This window comes from Otolemur garnettii, unplaced genomic scaffold (assembly GCF_000181295.1).
Source record: "Otolemur garnettii isolate 467f Iridium unplaced genomic scaffold, OtoGar3 scaffold00045, whole genome shotgun sequence".
Lineage (NCBI taxonomy): Eukaryota > Metazoa > Chordata > Mammalia > Primates > Galagidae > Otolemur > Otolemur garnettii.
The window spans coordinates 10,870,867-10,890,065 of record NW_003852440.1 but is presented as its reverse complement, the minus strand read 5'-3'; the positions used below and the strand labels follow the sequence as shown (position 1 = coordinate 10,890,065).

At 38.5% G+C, this 19,199-nt stretch overlaps 1 protein-coding gene across 2 annotated transcripts; it reads right to left on the bottom strand.

Annotated features, from left to right (window-relative positions):
* Nucleotides 1–5,358: 5,358 nt before the first annotated feature.
* On the bottom strand, nt 5,359–12,291 carry SEC61G (Sec61 translocon gamma subunit). Of its 2 annotated transcripts, none has more exons than XM_003790996.3 (4): nt 12,210–12,291; nt 10,541–10,640; nt 8,716–8,818; nt 5,359–5,515 (listed from the first exon to the last, which is right to left on the bottom strand). In XM_003790996.3, the coding sequence occupies exons 2-4, from the start codon at nt 10,632–10,634 to the stop codon at nt 5,506–5,508; spliced, it is 207 nt and encodes a 68-aa protein (XP_003791044.1). In that variant the 5' UTR covers nt 10,635–10,640; nt 12,210–12,291; the 3' UTR covers nt 5,359–5,505. The 2 variants fall into 2 exon arrangements, with proteins under 2 accessions (XP_003791044.1, XP_023369701.1); XM_023513933.1 differs by lacking the exon at nt 12,210–12,291 and adding an exon at nt 12,100–12,209.
* Between the last annotated feature and the right edge of the window lie 6,908 nt (nt 12,292–19,199).

The window sequence follows — 19,199 nt, the reverse complement described above, 5'->3', positions numbered from 1 at the left end:
CCCTGGCATTCCTCACACACGTGCATATGTGCACACATGTGCAGGTGAGTGTGCACCTGTGAGTGTTGTGTTCTTCTTCAGGGGGCAGGGCCTTTTGCGCTTGTTAAGTTTAAAGAGAATGATGCCTGATGAGGTGAAGGAACAGGCAGTTTCTCTGGTACTTCAATCCAGGTTTCTTTCTTTCTCTAAGCCCTGGAAGACATTCTGGAGAAGATTATTCCTTGCTAACCTGGCCAGCGTCAGAATCATCTTCTCCAAGTGCAAATGGTTTCTATTGAGGGTAGCCAGTCCTAAGCCAAGACTGCAAGTGGCCCTCAGAACATCATGCATGGCCCTTGATGCAAAGAAGAGGGATTTATAAATCGTATTGATGTTCCAACTAAAAAGAATCTCATCTGAAAAGACCTAAAATTACATTGCCACCCATGAAGGAAGAGATTTTCCATTAAGCCAATGAAAGGCAGGCATAGCAAGTTAAAAAAACGCCCAGAACTTGAGTCCCACATTGAAGACCTGAGGAGTGAAGTGTGCAAAGTAAGACTATGGCCACAATGCAGGTGTACGAGATGCATATGCACACACTGTATGAGTACACACTGATGCACACGCACCATACCATATATACAATCTAAATATACACACATTGATACACACACTATAGATATACACACTGATGTACATGCACCATACATAATCTATATATACACACATTGATACACACACTATATACATACACACTGATGCACACACACCATATATATATACATACACATTGATACACACACTATATACATACACACTGATGCAAATGCACCATACATTATATATACACACATTGATACACACACACTAGATATGTACACACTAATACACACTGTGTATATATACACACACTGATACATACTATACATGTACACACTGATACACAATTACTATATATGTATACACTGATGCACACACGCTGCCTATCTATACACACACTGATACACACACACATACACAATGTCTCCTGACACTAGACTACCATGGCCAGAGAGGTTGAGGGTTTGCTTTGTGCATCACGCTAAGCCAGTGGTCTAAATAACCATGTGCCCTATGCTGTTCTTCCAAGGAATGATTAAACCAGCAAACGTTTGAAGGTCATGCACTCAGAAGTGCTCATTGAGTGGCTGTGACAAGCAGCCACCATTCCAGGGACTTGGAGTGCAGCAGTGAATCAGGCATTAGCATCTGCCTTCTGTAACACTCACATTCTAACAGGGCGGATACTCAACCTGTAAAAACCCAGAAGAGATGATGTAGGATGAGAAGCAAACTGCATATATTTTAAAGAGTGTAACATCTACGTTACTCACAGGGTTATTGTGAGGATCAACTGAGAATACTTTGAAAACTATAAAACCTTACAAAGGCATCATTAAGACTTTAAAGCCTATGAATCTATCTCCAATGGTTAGGATTTGTAATAAATACTATTCATAGTAGGCGTCCTCAAACTACCACCTGCCTAGGACATTTATCTGACCCGCAGGGGTTTTTTGCCACCACTGCCTGTCCTGCTTAGCAGCCGACTCATCTGGGGACCTGCGGTCTGGCCCTCCAACAGTCTGAGGGACAGTGAACTGGCCTCCTGTTGAAAAAGTTTGAGGACCCCTGATAGAGATTCAACAAGTGTTTTCTAAGTGTCCCATGAAACAATCAAGTAAGAAGAGAAGAGGCTGGAGAAGCAGGTTAATAAACTTATATTAAGTTGTAATTAGTGAATTATCTGAAGTTCTAGTCTAACAAACCCTAAATCATGCTTGCAAGACACCAGGAGCCTGTTTTATTCATATTCTACAAAGCCTATAAAACAATGCTAAATGGCAAACAAGGTTAATTAAAAAAACAATACTGTAACGTACAACATATATCATTTTAAGCAGAAGCTTTTTGACAAAAGTCACCAGCTTCCAGCACAAATCATCACCATCTCCATCTCCAGTCAAATTAAGTATATTTCCTCGCAAGCATAACTTAACAAATGCAGGATAAATGCCAGGACAGATTTTGGAGTAAGATGCCTTCCAGCAGCAGTAAAGCAACTGCAATGAGAACAGGCTGTCTTCCCCGCCCTCCCCCCTGGCCCATTACTGTCTCCCCCTTGATGTGTCTTCCTGTGGGTTTTCTTGTAAAATAGATTTGGTCTGGTGACTAGACCAACAAAGGATTTGCTTGTAAAGTAGAAGGATTCACAGAAATGCAGAACTGTTACAAGAAGGACATTGGTATGTTTTGCAATAGGTGTAATATTTAAAAAACAGAAAAAGAATTTTAAGAGATTCCTTCAGGTGATCAAATGCATACTGAAGTTTAAGTAGTACTGTTTTACAACACGGATGTACCAGCTCTACATTTACTCAAAGTAAACTTTATCTGTTCTTAAAAAGTGTTCATTGTTGCTTGTGAAGATTATTCTGGTCAAGTCTCATTTTATTTATATGTATAAACACAAAGTATTTGTGGAATATTTTATCTACCCACCTGTTAAGAACCAGTTATCAAAATAAACAGCCCAATAGTGACTTTTAATTATCTTACATCAAAAAAATTAACATTTAGAAACATTTAATCCTACAAGAAAATACCTATTTGCTAGTGATTATGGATGAAAGAAAGTTAAAGGGGCTACAGGGAGGTGGGAGAGAATTATGGCCTCTGTACTAGAAATTTGGAAAGGAGCCTAAAGTAAATTAAAACCAGGAATTTGGGGTGGGTGCACCCTAGTTAATCAAATATATGCTATTCCTGCAAAATACAACTTCAGCCTGTGAACAGCCTGTCCTCAAGACTGAACAATCCCTCCATAAACCAAGACTTAGAACATATTATCACTTTGTTTAACATTTATCATTTTGTTTTACCCATAAAACAAAGGATCCCACGCAGACCAATACTCCCCATGATCGCCACAAACATCAGAGTAAAGACACTGTCATACCATCACTAGTAAAATAAGTTAACAATTATTGATAGAGAAAATTTATGACAACTGATGTAACTCACAACCAGTGAAACCAGGACCCAATGGGAATCCTTATAGATGAATGTAAGAGGGGTTGGGATAGAAGCACTTGTACTGGAGGACTGCCTTTGTGTGGGGTCTCCTCTCACTCACAAGGAGGACCCTTTCCCACTCTGAGAAGTCTATGCTTATCTCTGCTTTTCTTAGAATAAAAATTACCCTCCTTTCTTTACTTTAGGTAGACTTTTCCTCTGTTCTGCTATATTGGTGTCCCAGCTACCTTCTTTTCCACTCCCCTAGTTCTTGCTCTCTTTGACTCAACCAAACTCACTGGTTCTGTTGGGTGAGTCAAACCAGACCCACTGAACAGCCCTGATGTGAACTTTTACCCCTAACTGCCAGCGGCACAGTCTAAATTTTAGAATAATTTCTACCATCAATGTTTCATACATACATATACATGAATGTACATGTACACACACATATGTACACACACACACATAAAATTTTGGCCTTTGTGAAGCTAAAGAGCTATCTATAAAACGTAGCCGTATGGTCTCAAGATTAGAGATGGCAAAGCTTCACTGTTTCCATTTCTTTGAAGAAATCAATTCACTCAGGACGGAAACAATGTCAACATTTCAACAACAGGCAGAAAAATCTTTATTATGATGAAAATGAAAATACTTTCCTTTTTTATTTTCTGAGACAGAGTCTCACTATGTCAACCCTGGGTTGAGTGCCGTGGAGTCACAGCTCACAGCAACCTCAAACTCTTGGGCTTATGTGATTCTCTTGCCCAGCCTCCCAAGTAGCTGGGACTATAGGTGCCCACTACAATGCCTAGCAGTTTTTTTTGGGGGGGGGGCGGGGGGGGTTTGTAGTTGTCGTTGTTTGGCAGGCCTGGGCTGGGTTCCAACCTGCCAGCTCCAGTGTATGTGGCTGAGACCCTAGCTGCTGAGCTGCACTGAGCTACAGACCTTTTCATCTCAGAATCATGGATCTAAAAACTGAGAAATTCTGCCCAATCATACTAATTAGATACTCGCCTACCTTATTCACTAAACATCAGAAAACATTTACCCAAAATGTGTTCTGCTAAATAAGTTTGAAAAACGTATCAGAAGTAGGGAAATAAAGTTCAATAAATACTGAATTACAATAATGCAACCCCTTTTTTTAAAAGGGAAAATAAACTATCTCACATTTAAATTCCTGGGTTTTTTTTTTCAAAGGAGAAAAAAGGGTAAGTCCCCTTATCATTACAGATTATCAGTGAATACTTCATAAAATGCAAACTCTAAGACACAGTGACTAGTGTCTAGTGCAGACAGGAAGCTATCTCAAGCAACACCTAAATGTCCTTAACTTTGACTACCTGTTCACAATTTAACTGCTTATAGACAAAACCCCTACCTACCCTCACACTCTACTAGATTACTGAGTTGTCCACCTTTTACTTGCTGTTTCCTCTTCAACCATAGGAAAACATTTGCCTGATAGAAAATGCTGTAATTTGAATATTTATGTCCATTTGAAACTCATGTTGAAATTTATCTCCAACATAGTAATATTAAGAGATGAGGCCTTTAGGAGGTGACTAGGTCATGAGGGCTCTTCCTTTGTGAATGAGATTAAGATCCTCTCTATATAGATCTAGCAAGAGTTATACAGACTGAACTGAAACAGGGTCTTGCACTGTCACCCAGACTGAAATCCAGTGACACAACCACAGCCCACTATAGGCTCAAACTCCTGGGCCAAAGTGATCCTTCTGCCTCAACCTCCCAAGTAGCTAGGACAACAGGCACACACTGCCACACCCAGCTAATTTTAAAACTTTTTGTAGAGGTGGGATCTTCCCATATTGCCTAAGCTAGTCTCAAACTCCTGGCCTCCAATGATCCTCCTGCCTGGGCCTCCCAAAGTGCTAAGATTACAGGTGTAAGCCACTGTGCCTGGACAGATTAAGACCCTTATAAGAGGCTTCACATAGTCTTTGGCCCTTTTTGCCATGTGAGAACACAGCATTTAAGGGACATCTTAGAAGCAGAGAGACTGGGCCCTCACCAGACAACAAGACCTACTGGTGCCTTGATCTTGGACTTCTCAACCTCCAAAACCATGAGAAATAAATTTATATTATTTATACATTACCTACTCTTAGGTATTTGTTATAGCTGCACAGATAGACTAAGATAGAACACTCAGAAAGTGTTAATATTTCATCAGGCTCTTTAATTTCTCCTATAAACCAAAATGCTGAAAGAAATAAGAAATCTATGATTTTCCATCATTAAAATGTGATATTTATGTTTTATAATCTATGATGAAAAAAGATGTTTACTTAAAAATACTTTGAAATTATTTTAATTCAGAAATAGAAAACATCTTGGAAGAAAAACATGACAAAATACATAGGCAAATTTTTACTCCATGAGCTTCTCAAACCCTCACTGTTCACCAGTCCCTAAGATGAAAAACATTCTTCCAAAATGAACTCAGCCACCACTGTAAAACAAAGAAAAAAATGGTCATTTCTGAGCATATGTAGGATTTTAATAATATTTGAACTGTAATAACGTAAGGACTCAGGACTAATTATTCGAGAATCACACCTAACTTTATCACAAGATAGCACAAAAGAAAGGCACATTGAACTGTAAAATTCTGGAACTGAAAAGGTCCACAGAGATGGTGTGGCTACTAGAATAGGCATAGTTTAAATTTTACACTGCTTATTTGGGAACTGCCATTTTGAAACAATGTAGCATAATGCCTTTCTGAACATGACAAAAAATATGAATTATAAGACAGAATGGTTACTTAAGAAGCTTTTCGAGTACATATATAGTCAACAAACCAGTCGAAAATAAAGACAATACACAAGCACAATGGGTTCTCAACCAATACATCTTACTGCAATCAAATCTGGTTTAATCATAAAAACAAAACACCTTTTCTACAGAACTGCTAAGTTTTGGGTTTTTTGTTTTTTTTTTTTTTGAGACAGAGCCTCAAGCTATCCCCCTGGGTAGAGTGTCATGGCTTCACTGCTCACAGCAACCTCCAACTCCTGGGCTCAAGCAAGTGTCCTGCCTCAGCCTCCCAAGTAGCTGGGACCACAGGCGCCCGCCACAATGCCTGGCTATTTTTCAGCCATTATTGTTGTTTGGCGGGCCCGGGCTGGATTCGAACCTGCCACCTTAGGTGTATGTGGCTGGCACCTTAGCTACGTGAGCCACAGGCACTGAGCCAGAACTGCTAAGTTTTAAAAGCATAAACATTTTAAATTGTATGGTCAAATGTACTTTTAGTACTGTGATGTCAAATAAACAATATAATTTCATTACTTGATAAAAATTATAAAATCATTCCTGAATATATACCTATGAGTACTTTAACACTGAAGTAACTTATCTACCTGTTATTAAATAGTATTCTATAATTAAAACACCAGCAAATGAATAACTCCTTTAAATTATGATACTGTAGATATTAACTTCGAGGGCTATAATTGTAAAGAAAAAAAGAACAAAATCATAAGAAAAATATGCAATAATTTGATTAATGAAAATGAAGCCTGTGGTTATTATTTCCCTTGCTATTACCTCAAAATGATTTACACAGTGACGTGTGCTCTTTCAAGCAAGGGAAAAAAAGATTTCTTTCAGTTATACAGGCTATGGTTTATGGTATAACGTGAAAAGAATAAGTTTTCTGTTGCCATTCTCCCAAAAGGTTTTAAAATTAGCCTTTAAGGTAAAAAATATCTAAAAACAGATTGTCAACTCAAATACTAAAGCAACTTTTTAACTAGAAAAAAAAGCTTTCTATGCAAATAGCTTCCAAAAGGTTTCATATGCTGCTCTATCACTTATTAGCCATGCCTCAGTTCCTTCATGAGGACTAAATGACTTGACTCACATAAAGCAGGACGGCCTGTAGAAAGTTCTCAGGAAATGTTAGCTATTGTTACTATCAGTACCATTACAAAAAGGCAAAGAACTTGAAGATGTTCACTTAATTCTACAAACACTTAGTGCTTATAATGGATGCAAGAAGGCTGGACTAGGTTCTATAGAAGATGTACTGTATATAATATAAATAATAAAACAGGTGTGCCTCAGAACTCACAATCCAATATCAAAGACAGGCATACCTAAGTATCACTGAAGACAGATATTGATATCTGACAAGAGAGACAAAAATACAGTGCTAAATGAAGGCTACGGACAAAATTTGAAAGATATTTGTATACCAACAAAAGAAAAAAAGAAGGAAAAGACAGGCTTACATTTTGATGTTGAGGGTAAAACTAAAAACAATAAAGGGTGACTTTCACAGGAAACTAATTTCGTACCAAGCTAAAGAAACACTCCTATCAGTTAAGCCCGTCCCATGTCTGAATTGGGGTACAAGAAGAGCAAAAGCACTGAGTATGAGAGAAGGGCCCTCACAGAGATGAAGCCACCTCTTCCTTCCACAGATTAGGTTAACTGCAGCCCAGAGACAATCTTGAGTTTCCTAATTCTGTTCAGTATTCTCCTCATGATTCTATAATTTCACAACTGACATTTCTCATTACTAAAATAAAGGAATTTCTGACCTGACAAATGAGATTTGAATGACTGAGCTCTAACTCTTCATGATCCTAGAATACCTCTTTATGGCATTTCGGCTCAATAACTATGGTAACCTACTTATGAAATTCCTTTGACAATATGCATTCAGTTACTTGTCATTGAAAAGAAAATCTTCACCAGTATCAGTGATAAAATGCCTAATATTTAAGAGGTTTATAGTTTGAAAGCTTTTTAAAAATCATTGCTTCAAACTTCACCACTCCTTAAAATAGATATCACTACCTTCAAATGGCAGATAAGCCTGAGAGATGGAATGAATATAAAATCATAGTAAATTTACTGAAACTCATCCCTAGTCTTTGAACTAAACTGAATTACCCATCTGACTAACTACTCAAAGCCAAGAAGGGGTCCCAATGACTTGTAATGAATTTTAAAAAAGCAAAAGTATTTAGAAAAGAATAAAGTGATCCTAACACTCTCAGACTTTTCTCCTCTGTAACATACTTAAAGGATATCATCCCATTAGTATCATGGCTCATTACAATAAAAACTTCCACTTAAGTTCTCACCCAAATTTATTTTTAGGGCCCTGCAGGACTTCAGTTATAATCTCAGTGAGAACTATTATCCTCATCGAAAAAAGTAGGCACAGAAAAGCTAAGCAAATTGCTCCTGGATACAGCCACTGAGTAATAAGAAAAAGGATTTGAATCTACAGGATCTGATCCACAGTAAGAATGCTATCCCAACAGTAATTTTAGCACAGGTAGCATCTCCTCTGCACTTTAACTACTGACAAGATGTAACATTAAGAAGTCTTGGATTTGTATACTGGGTCGTCACTGAATTGTTCTTTTGTGACATATCAAGAGCCTTTAACTTACTTTCTTGACCCTACAAAAATTCTATTTATTATAGACAATAGTGCCTAGCTCATAGAGTTGCTATACGGATTTTTAGGCACTGTAAATTATTAGTTACATAAAAAGTATCTGCAGACTTGAGTAGCCCCAAAAAGTCAAGATGTACATCTGTGTAGTGATGAAACAGACTAACTGTAAACTCACAGTTTCAACTGTCATTCAATCCTAGGTAATGGTCCATTTCAAAAAGTTTACTTACACAATGATATTATTAATAGGAATATGGATCAACTTCACAAAGAAGCCGATGAATCCCATTATAGCAAATCCTATTGCTGTTGCCATGGCAATCTTCTGGAATTCTGCATTTAAAAACACAAAGCTCACATTAGTTTTTTGCACTGTCACTGAAAATGGGGGGGGGGGACTCATCAGTAACATACACAAACTTTTTTTTTTAACATACACAAACTTACTGGCATACATTTATCCTGATAGATACATTTTGTTAAGTGAGACTATTAATAGTAAATAATTTGTTAGACAGTTTCAAAATTTCCCTATTTTATTGATATTTAAGGAAACATAGAAATAATGCATGTCTGTGCTAGAGAGCTCATCAATAAGCACTGAAAACATATGATCTTTTTATCAATTAACCAGAATTTTCTTTAAAAAGATCATGGATAGAAGCAACAGGTAAAATTTTTCTCAAAAATTATTTAATGTAGAGGTGAGTGGATTGCTTGAGCTCGCAGGTTCAAGATCAGCCTGAGCAAAAGTGAGACCTCCATCTCTAAAAATAGCTTAGTACTGTAGCAGGTGCCTGTAATCCCAGATACTTGGCAAGCAGAGGAAAGAGAATCGCTGGAAACCAAGTATTTGAGGTTGCTGTGAGCTGTGATGCTATGGCACTCTACCACATGGCAAAGTGAGACCAACTCAAAAAAAAAAATAAAAATAAAAAATTATTTAATGTAACATAACTTTAATTGTAACATATGGATTATAAAAACAGAAACATACTTTTTTAGTACATTATAAACAATGGATCTAGTATATTTGATGATATGATAAAGCCAAAAACAAAGCTTAAAAACTCTAATTGGGTTAAGCATAATTTTATAAAAAGACTTCCACCTCTGGTAATGTTTTGATTTTATGTTACTTCCTCAGGAAAGCTTCCCTGACTTCTTGACTTGGTTAGTCCTCCAATTAAGTGCTGCCAAAGTTTTCTTCTGTAATACCAAGGAAGTAATTAAAAAATTCAACTATTTTCAATAATTGAAAAAAATCAACTAATTTCAATCATTTGGTTATGATGCTCTTCCCTGATAGATTCTAAGTTTCTAAGTTCCATAAGAGCAAAGACTATATTGTATGTATTTATATATTATATTACATATATTCTCTATTATATTCCTTAGTCAATGAATACACAAAAATATACAAATTCTGGTGCACTTTTTAATACATGAATCATGATATATAACAAAATAAACTTTCTAGACTGGCAACAACTATACTATTCCTACCATGTTGAGGTTTTGTTTGTTGGGTGGGGGCAAAGCAGGGAGCACTCCAAAGATTCTCCAAAGTGGAAGTATGTGAGATATTAAAAACTCTAAAGTGAAAATTTAGGAAGAAATGACAATTTAAAAAAGCAATAAAGCAAAATAAATCAATAAAACTGTCAATGACCATAATGTAACAGCTATTAATTGAGAAGACGTGAATCAAATTAAAAACTTAGAAAATGGCTCAGTGCCTATAGCTCAAGTGGCTAAGGCTCCAGCCACATACACCAGAGCTGGTGGGTTCGAATCCAGCCTGGGCCCATCAAACAAGGACAGCTACAACCAAAAAAAAAAAAATTGCCCAGCACTGTGGCAGATACCTGTAGTCCCAGTTACTTGGGAGGTTGAGGCAAGAGAATCTCTTGAACCCAGGAGTTGAAGGTTGCTGTGAGCTGTAATGCCAAAGCACTCTACCCAGGGCAACAGCTTGAGGCTTTGTCTCAAAAAAAAAAAGAAAACTTAGAAAACAGTAAGATTTAATTTTTTATCTCACATTAAAGCTATTACCTTTTCTATCAGGTTTGGTACATCTTTTAACTAGTCGAATTGAGTCCTTCACAAACTGCCGACTTGGCTCAACAAACTGCATTACTTGATCCATGTTTGCCTGTTTCACAAAGTAAAAATACAAAAAAGATACTCACTGATATTATCATATAGCAAGGACTTGCTCAGTTATATCAAGATGTAAATGAGACCAGCCATAAATTCATGCCTGATATCTCATGAAATAAAGTAAGACTCCAAAGCCTAGACTGACATTATTTTTATAAATTCCAGCAAAGCATCAGATCAAAGGCAATAAGAAAAGTTCAGATCTTACTCATGTTAGGATCACATATTCATTATATAAAAAAAAAGGCTATCTCTATTGAAAGGTTTAACAACTGACAATACATCCAGCCCTTAATCACTGCAGTCCTTTCATTGCTCCTGCTAAGGAACCAACAATGTTGGAATACAACTCTTTCCTGCATTTTATTTTAAACTACCCAGAAATTAATGCTTAGTACAGCGAATGCCGACTATGGTGCTGCAAAAGCCTAGAATAGAGGCAAATACGGATTTTAACCTGAGGGTTCTGAAACATGACCCTGCAACACATTTAGAGAACAGTGTATTGTGTGGGATGGACAGAGAGAGAAATTAAATTTTCAAAACCACAAAAAACTGGCTAAAACAAGATACATATTTCGAGAAATGATCAGCTCAACTACAGACAGTTGGGTTTGAACACATCTTTTAAGTAAACATCATACAGATTCTTTTGAGAAACCTATTTACCCAAAAGAAATGCCATCCAATCTCAGTTTTAAGAGCCACTGGTATAATAGATAATGAGGCCAGAATATTACTTGTGCTGTATTTTACTCTACGTCCAGTGCTTAGCACAGCGGCCGGATAAGATCGTGGTCCAGCTCACTGGCCATAAAATGTAAGCTTCTCTAAGTCCCAGCCTCCTCGCCTAGGGTGAACAGCAGACGACCGAATGAAATACTGTATATGAAACGCTAGGAATTCTATACCATTCTGGTACAAAAATACAGTAATGCCTGTTTTCTCAGTATTGCACTTAATTTTGTTCTCGAAATACAAAGGGCTTAAAGTTTTTAGAATCATGTATGTCACGAAGAAAGCAAGGATTCTTTCTTTAGGAAAAATGCATATTACCCCAAATAACATTCTCAATGTCAGAAGAGAGACCATGATCTCTTGATCTAGACAGAATCTAGATCAATCCTCTCACTTTATACCACCGGAGTGCTGGCAGGGCTGTCTTTCAAGACAGGATTCCACACACACACTCTCCCAGCCAACCCCGAAGGGATCGCGGCAGCAAGCCGCCGTCTCCGACGCCAGCACAGTAGTTACTGGACGCCCAGAGAGTGACTCCTCACGGAAAAGTGGCAGAGGACACGCACGAGAAAGCAGGACCCAGGACCGGGATGCTAAGCCCGAAGGACCACGGGCCGCCGATGCCCCTGTCCCTCGGGCGACTGCGGGCCGGAGTCTTTCTCCCACCAGGGACTGTGCGGATAGGTGTGTCGGCAACCGGAGGGTCGGACCTGAGCGCAGGGTCCCTCTCACCGCCCAACCGAAGCAGTCCAGGGAGACGGCCTCCGCAAGTCACAGGGCCCAGCCGCCCGGCTCCCCCGTGCCCAGCCAGAAGCCTCACCTGCCAACTGCTACCTAAGATACTAGGGACACGTAGTGCCGGTTCAGACAGATAGATGACCACCGGAGCCGGAAATGAAGCCTCTGACAATAGCCCGCCCACTCTTTCGTCCAATTGGTTCTTTACCCGAAGACCTCAGTACGCTGGCGCAGCGCGACGTGCGTCTTGGCCTCGCAACCGGAAGAGGCCGAGGCCTCGCCCTGACGCGGGTCACGTTGGGGTTGGGGCGCCGCGTCCACCGTACGCTGGCTGGCGGCGTCCGGGTACCCGCCCAGCGGACGTTACGTTACTCACATTCCCATTCAGAGGTCGCTGCGCCTTTGCGTGGCGCCTGCTCACTGGTAGCAGCTAACTAGGTAAATTTGTGGTAATGGATTCTATTTGAGCGGGTAGGGATGTCTCATACCAGTTTATGTGTCCTGCTGCCATCGTGGGCGTGTATCTCCTAACTCCACATACTTTTTGTGTGTACACGTTGTTGGTGCTAGTGACTCTTAACAAATAATTTGACCCAATTGGAATAGTCCCCACACCCACAGAATGTGGCCTTCCGCTTCCAATCGCGGGAATATTGCTAGACTTGAGGACACTGTTTGGCATGGCAGACGGTAAGGCCTGATCTGAGGAAGTGGTTAAAATGCACATCGTATTCCCTCCTTTGGGGGAGGCACTCTAATACCCCCGCTGGATGCCTCAAATCTCGGATACTACTGAACCCTGTACATAATGGTTTTTCCTATACTGTACATGCATACTTGCGATAAGGTTTAATTTATAAATTAGCCACAACAGGAACTTAACAAAAATAACTAATAAAATAGAACAGTTTTACAATACACTGTGATAAAGATTGTGTATATATGATCTCTCAGACTAACTTACTGTCCGTACCCGGTTTTGAACCAGATTTTCCTCGGAGACTGGGGAACCAGTGGAGGTGCTATTTGACTGATGTCTTTTTGAGAATATTATGAACTCAGACATCTGGGTGACGTTGCCAATGTATGATTTTGTATTGTCAGAAAAAGTTATTGTTTTGACAGTGATTTATTGAGCGCCTTCGTTGTATAACACTTTATTAGATGCTATAAAAGAGCCAGATGTCATAACCTCTTGGAGCTTAAGGTCCAGTAAATTGATTTACAGTGTAAGGTAGTATAGGGCAGGCAAGTATAATTTATTACATATGAAATGTCCAGTTTCTTTAAAGCTTACATCTCTGATATTTCACCTTGTCACTTGGTTGTTTTTTTTTTCCTCTCTCAATTCTTTCAAACACATGTTTTGGCTTGTGATGATCTTTCAAAACTTTTTAAAGCAAATTTGGTGAAATCATGAACAAGTTAAAACTTCCTGTTATTTTTGAATATGAATTCCATCATGGAACCAATGCAATGCCGACAGGTGGGAATATCAACAGTGTTTGCAAAGAATGTGGCTGATGGTTTCAGAAGTTCCATTCTGGTGTTTTTAATCTTGAAAATGAGCCACACGGCCAACCTGAGACCAAGTTGGATAATAATAAGGCAAAAAACATTTCTTTAATGGTTTTAATTTTAAAACACCAAATCTGCAAAGATATAGAACAAGGAGAACTCTCATACACGATTGGCAAGAATGTAAAATGGCATAATCCTTCCGGAAAACGTTTAGTAGTTTGTTATAAAACTGAGCATATACCATCCTGTGACTCCAATTCCAATCCTAGGTATTTACTAAAGATATATGAAATGAATGAACAAAAAGACTTGTACAGTAATGCTTATAGCTTTATTCATAAAAAAAAAAAAAAACTAATGTTAAAGTGAAGAAATATGCAAGTATAGTGCCACAATGAACCACATGTAATTGGTTATTGAGGAAACAACTTACAGTAATATTGATGAATGAAAAAAATCATGGTGAATGAAAGAAACCTATGCAAAAGAGCATATACTATAGACTTCCATTTATAAGAAGTCCTAGACAAGATAAAACTAATGTATGGCGGGAAAAATCATAACAGCATTTGTTTCTAGGGGTATAGATTGAGAAGGAGGATGAGGAAGCTTGGGAGTGAAAGTAAGATTCTGTACCCTGAAAGGAGGTAAAGCTGTGTGGGGGCCTCAGCCACTTTGGGCAGCTATAACAGAGTATCATAGACAGGCGGCTTGAAGAACAGCCTTTTATTTCTTTTGAAGTCCTGGAGGTTGGAAATGAGAGATCAGGGTACCAGCCTGGTCAGGTTCTTGAAGGCCCTTGTCCTGGCTCTCTCCCCACATAGTAAAAAGGACTAGTTTTCTTCCCCAAAGGACACAAATCCCATCACAGGTGCTCCCCCTCCAAATACCAACTCATTATGGCTCAACATATGATTTGTTGGGGGGAGGGTGAAACAAACATTCAATTCATAGTGACAAGTGTGTGCATTCATCATAATTCATATAGTAATACAGGTCTTTGCATTCTATATGAAAAAATAGGACACTGTAAGCAAATATTGAACTCAAGTTAAATGGTGTACCTGTTGGTATATTTAGGAGTGAAGTCTATGGGTGTCTGCAACTTATTTTGATTTAAAAGAGTGTAGATCCATGGTTGGATAGAGGAACGGATCAGTGTGTGATAAAGCAAACATAGTAAATGTTAAATGGACTCTTAGTTGTAGGTGTAAGGGTGTGCATTGAGACATATGTTTGAAACTTTTTATATGAAGATGGGAAAAGTCCATATGCAGATCACTAAATCAAGTTTTAAATTTTTTGTTTTGACATGAATTACGATAATTATGAATTGAATGTATACATTGTAGAAATTTTAAATTGACCCTCAATTTAAAATATCAATGAAATATTAATGTCACTTGTGATAAGAATCTGAATTAATGATCCACTTAAATTCTTGATTCTATGCCTGAAGCAAAAAAAAGTTTTAAAAGATGTATATAGAGGACCAAGGACTGCAAAGTGCCTGTCTTGTTGGTGCGTATTGCTTCATTAAGTAGCTGAACTAAGTAGGAAGAGCTATATTTTTTAAAATGTGAAGCTGACACTCAGACATTAAGTATAATAAATCTATGGTTGGGATGGTATAAAATTATGGAAGTATTAACAGTTCCTCAGGAAAATTCAAAAAGTATATGTAGATGCAAACATGCAGAGTCTCTCAGACAAGAAAATCTTAGTGTTGGCTTGGCCCCTGTGGCACAGTGGTTATGGTGCCGGCCACATACATCAAGGCTGGTGGGTTCAAACCCAGCTTGGGCCAGCTAAACAACAATGACAGCTGCAACCAAAAAATAGCTGGGGATTGTGGCAGGCGCCTGTAGTCCCAGCTACTTTGGAGGCTGAGGCTAGAGAACTGCTTAAGCCCAAGAGTTTGAGGTTGCTATGAGCTATGACACCACAGCACTCTACTGAGGGTGATACAGTTAGACTCTGTCTCAAAAAACAAAAGAAAATCTTAGTGTTAAATGTGATCAGGTCAAATAAAGTTTTCTTCACTCCCTCAAATCCTTTTTGAAAAAAGATAGGATTTTAAGTACTATAAAAACATTATCTTATTTTGTCAGAAACACAACTAGAATAGGGCAGTGCAGATGACTTGAGATTTAGATATCATGTGCATAATTATCACTGACCCTGTTCATCAATTCCAGTTTTTATTGACTATTTGCTCTTGAAACTACCTGCTCCCTTTACTTCAAGATAATTTTCTTTAAAAAACAAAACTGAAAAACTTTCCTGAGTCTCCTTAATGGACTTCTTTTCCTGCACGTGTCCTGGACTGGACAGGGCAAGCTAACTTTCCCAACTCACAGACCCAATAACCAGCTAACGTAGTCTTTGTTCCTCATCCAGGCCACAGCCTCAGGTGGATCTGAGGCAGGAATGTGTCCGTCTCACCCAGTCACGCAGTGTTTCAGGCTCCTTCCAGTGTGAAGTGGTGCTGTTTTTTGAGGTCTTTTGAGTCCCTTAACATGTCCTTTGCATCTGGGGAAGAGAAAGAAACAGTATGAAGGGTTGTGTGAGACTTGAGAGTCCTGAAAATAGCTTTTACCACTTTCACCTGTGTTTCACTGCCCAGCACTCTTGTGCCTTCACTGTGGAGGTGGTGGGGACGCTGTCTCTCTCTGTGCTGAGGAAGAGGCAGTGGTGTTACTGAGAAGTCAGCCAGTCTTTAGCAGTTTTTAATATATGTATTTGTTTTTTTTTAATTTTATTTCTTACAGCATAACTGTAGCATTAATGCAATCATGGGGTATAGTGTGCTGTTTTCATACACATTTTGAAATACTCTCATCAAACTGGTCAACATAACCTTCATGTCATTTTCCTAGTTATTGAGTTAAAACATTCATACTCTGCTTTTAGAAAGATTCACTTGTACCCTTGTAAGATAAACCATTGAGGTGACCCCACCAATCTCCCTCCCTCCCCCCTCACCCCCTACCCCCTTCTCATATTCTAAGGCTATAATTAAGTTATGAAATTCCTATAAAAGCTATAAATTAGTTTCAAAGTAGGGCTGTGTACATTGTATACTTTTTCTTCCATTCTTGAGATACTTTGCTAAGAAGAACATTTTCCAATTCTATCCATATAAACATGAAGGAGGTAAAGTCTCCATCCTTTAGGGCTGCCTAGTATTCCATGGTGTACATGTATCACAATTTATTGATCCATTTGTGGGTTGAAGGGCTTCTTCCATGACCTAGCAATTATGAATTGGGCTGCAATAAACATTCTGATACCAGTATCTCTGTTGTAGTTTGCTTTTTGGTCTTCTGGATAGATACCTAATAAAGGAATTGCAGGATCAAATGGCAGGTCTATTTTTAGTTCTCTCAGTGTTCTCCAGATGTCTTTCCAAAAGGAAGAAAGGAATTTGCATTCCCACCAGCAGTGTAGAAGTGTTCCCTTTTCTCCACATCTATGCCAACATCTCTGGTTTGGGGATTTTGGGATATGGGCTAATCTCACTGGGGTTAGATGGTACCTCAAAGTAGTTTTGATTTGCATTTCTCTGATGATTAAGGATGGAGAGCATTTTTTCATATATCTGTAGGCCATGCGCCTCTCTTTAGAGAAATTTCTATTCAAGTCCCTTGCCCACCCTGAGATGGGATCGCATGTATTTGTTTTCCTTGGGGTTGGTGATAAGTTTTTATATATAAAAACATGATCCATGAAAGAAAAAATTAACTTCATTAAGATTAAAAACTTCTACTCCATGAAAGACACTAAGAACCAAGCCACAGACTGGGGAAATATTTGAAATATTTGCAAAGCATGCATCTGATAATGGATTTAGATCCTAAATATGCAAAGAACCCTTAACACTCAACATTATAAAAACAACCCAATTTAAAAAATAAGCAAAAGATCTGAACAGACACTTAAGAAAAGGTATGCAGTTGGCAAATAAGCATATTAAAGGTATTCAACATCATATGCCATCAGATGAGTGCATTAAAACAAGATACCACAAGCCTGTTAAAATGACTAACATCCAAAATACTGACATCAAGAAAGGACGTGGTGCTAGGAACTTTTGTTTATTGCTGAGGGGAACGCAAATGGTACAGACATCTTGGGAGACAGATTGGCAGTTTATTACAAAGCTAAACATGGTCCACTATACTATCTAGCAACTGCACTTCTTTATTTAAATGACAGGAAAATTTATGCTCACAAAATCTTGTACACTAATGTTTATAGCAGCTTTATTCAAATTTGCTAAGACATGGAGGCAAACAAGCTGTTATAAACCCAAACAATGGAATATGCTAAAAAAAAAAAAAATGAGCCATCAAGCCATCAAAAGACATGGAGAAACCCTAAATTTATATTGTTGAGTGAAAGAAGCCAGTCTGAAAAAGGTACATACTGCAATGATTCCAGCTATATAGGACACTCTGGAAATGGAAAAACTATAAAGACAGTAAAAAGATCAGTGACTGCCAGGACCTGAATGGGTAAGGGAGGGAGGGAGGGAAGAGAAGGTCAAGCCCAGGAAAGTTTTAGTTTAGGTGAAACTATTCTGTATACTGCTACAATGGCAGCACATGACATGAGACATTTGCTAAAACCCACAGAAAGGTACCGAGTGAACCCTCTTGTAAACTATGGACTTAGTTAATAACAACATGACAATATGGTACATCAGTTTTAACATGTGTTGACTACTATTAAATTGTAGGGAAACTGTGCAGACAGCGTATGGAAAGGGTTATGGTAGCTGTCAGTACTTTCTATTCGGTTTTTCTGTAAACCTGCAACTGCTCAAAATAAGATTTTAGTAAAATTTAAATAACTTTTAAGACCTCTAGATATGGAGAGAAACTGGATTCTGCCCACTGCTTCCTTTACACTCTGACTGAAAAACATTAAGGAACACTGAGACCCCAGCACTCTTTCCTCTGCTATCAACAAATTCTTTTCCTCAAGATTCTGGGGCATCAACACCTCTCCTAAGACCAAGCAGTAGTTAGTGATGGGTTAGACTATATACATTGTCATAACAAGTTGACTTATTTTAAAAAGGCAGGTAGTTTGGACACCTTTATCACTTTCCCTGGGGATTAAATAATGGCATTTCATTGTTGCAGTTTGGCCGGGGCCAGGTTCAAACCCCCCACCCTTGGTATATGGGCCGGCCCCCTACTCACTGAGCCACAGGCGCTGCACTTTTGGGGTATCTATTTAAGGATACTACCCTTTTGTTAGCTTTTCTTTGTTCTTTATACATGGTGGCCATAAAGTTCATGTGTGATTTAAAATAGTGTACAATTTAAAATTGCACATGAACTTTATGACCACCCTGTATATTTTAATTGTTTTATCGTGTTTATTCCTTCTTACTGTGATTAGCTCAAGGGTTTTTGCATTTATTAATTCAGTTTTTAACTATGCTTTTTTTAGAGATGGGGTCTGGCTCAGGCTGGTCTCAAACCTGTGAGTTCAGGCCTTGCCTGCCTCAGCCTTGTCTGAAGTGCTGGATTACAGGTGT

Bases quoted from the DNA above. Each gene is read 5' to 3' on its own strand.
- SEC61G (XM_003790996.3), bottom strand. From the start codon at position 10,634: ATGGATCAAGTAATGCAGTTTGTTGAGCCAAGTCGGCAGTTTGTGAAG. The intron at 8,819-10,540 runs GTAATAGCTTTA...TTTTAAATGCAG, and splicing joins TACCAAACCTGATAGAAAAG to AATTCCAGAAGATTGCCATG.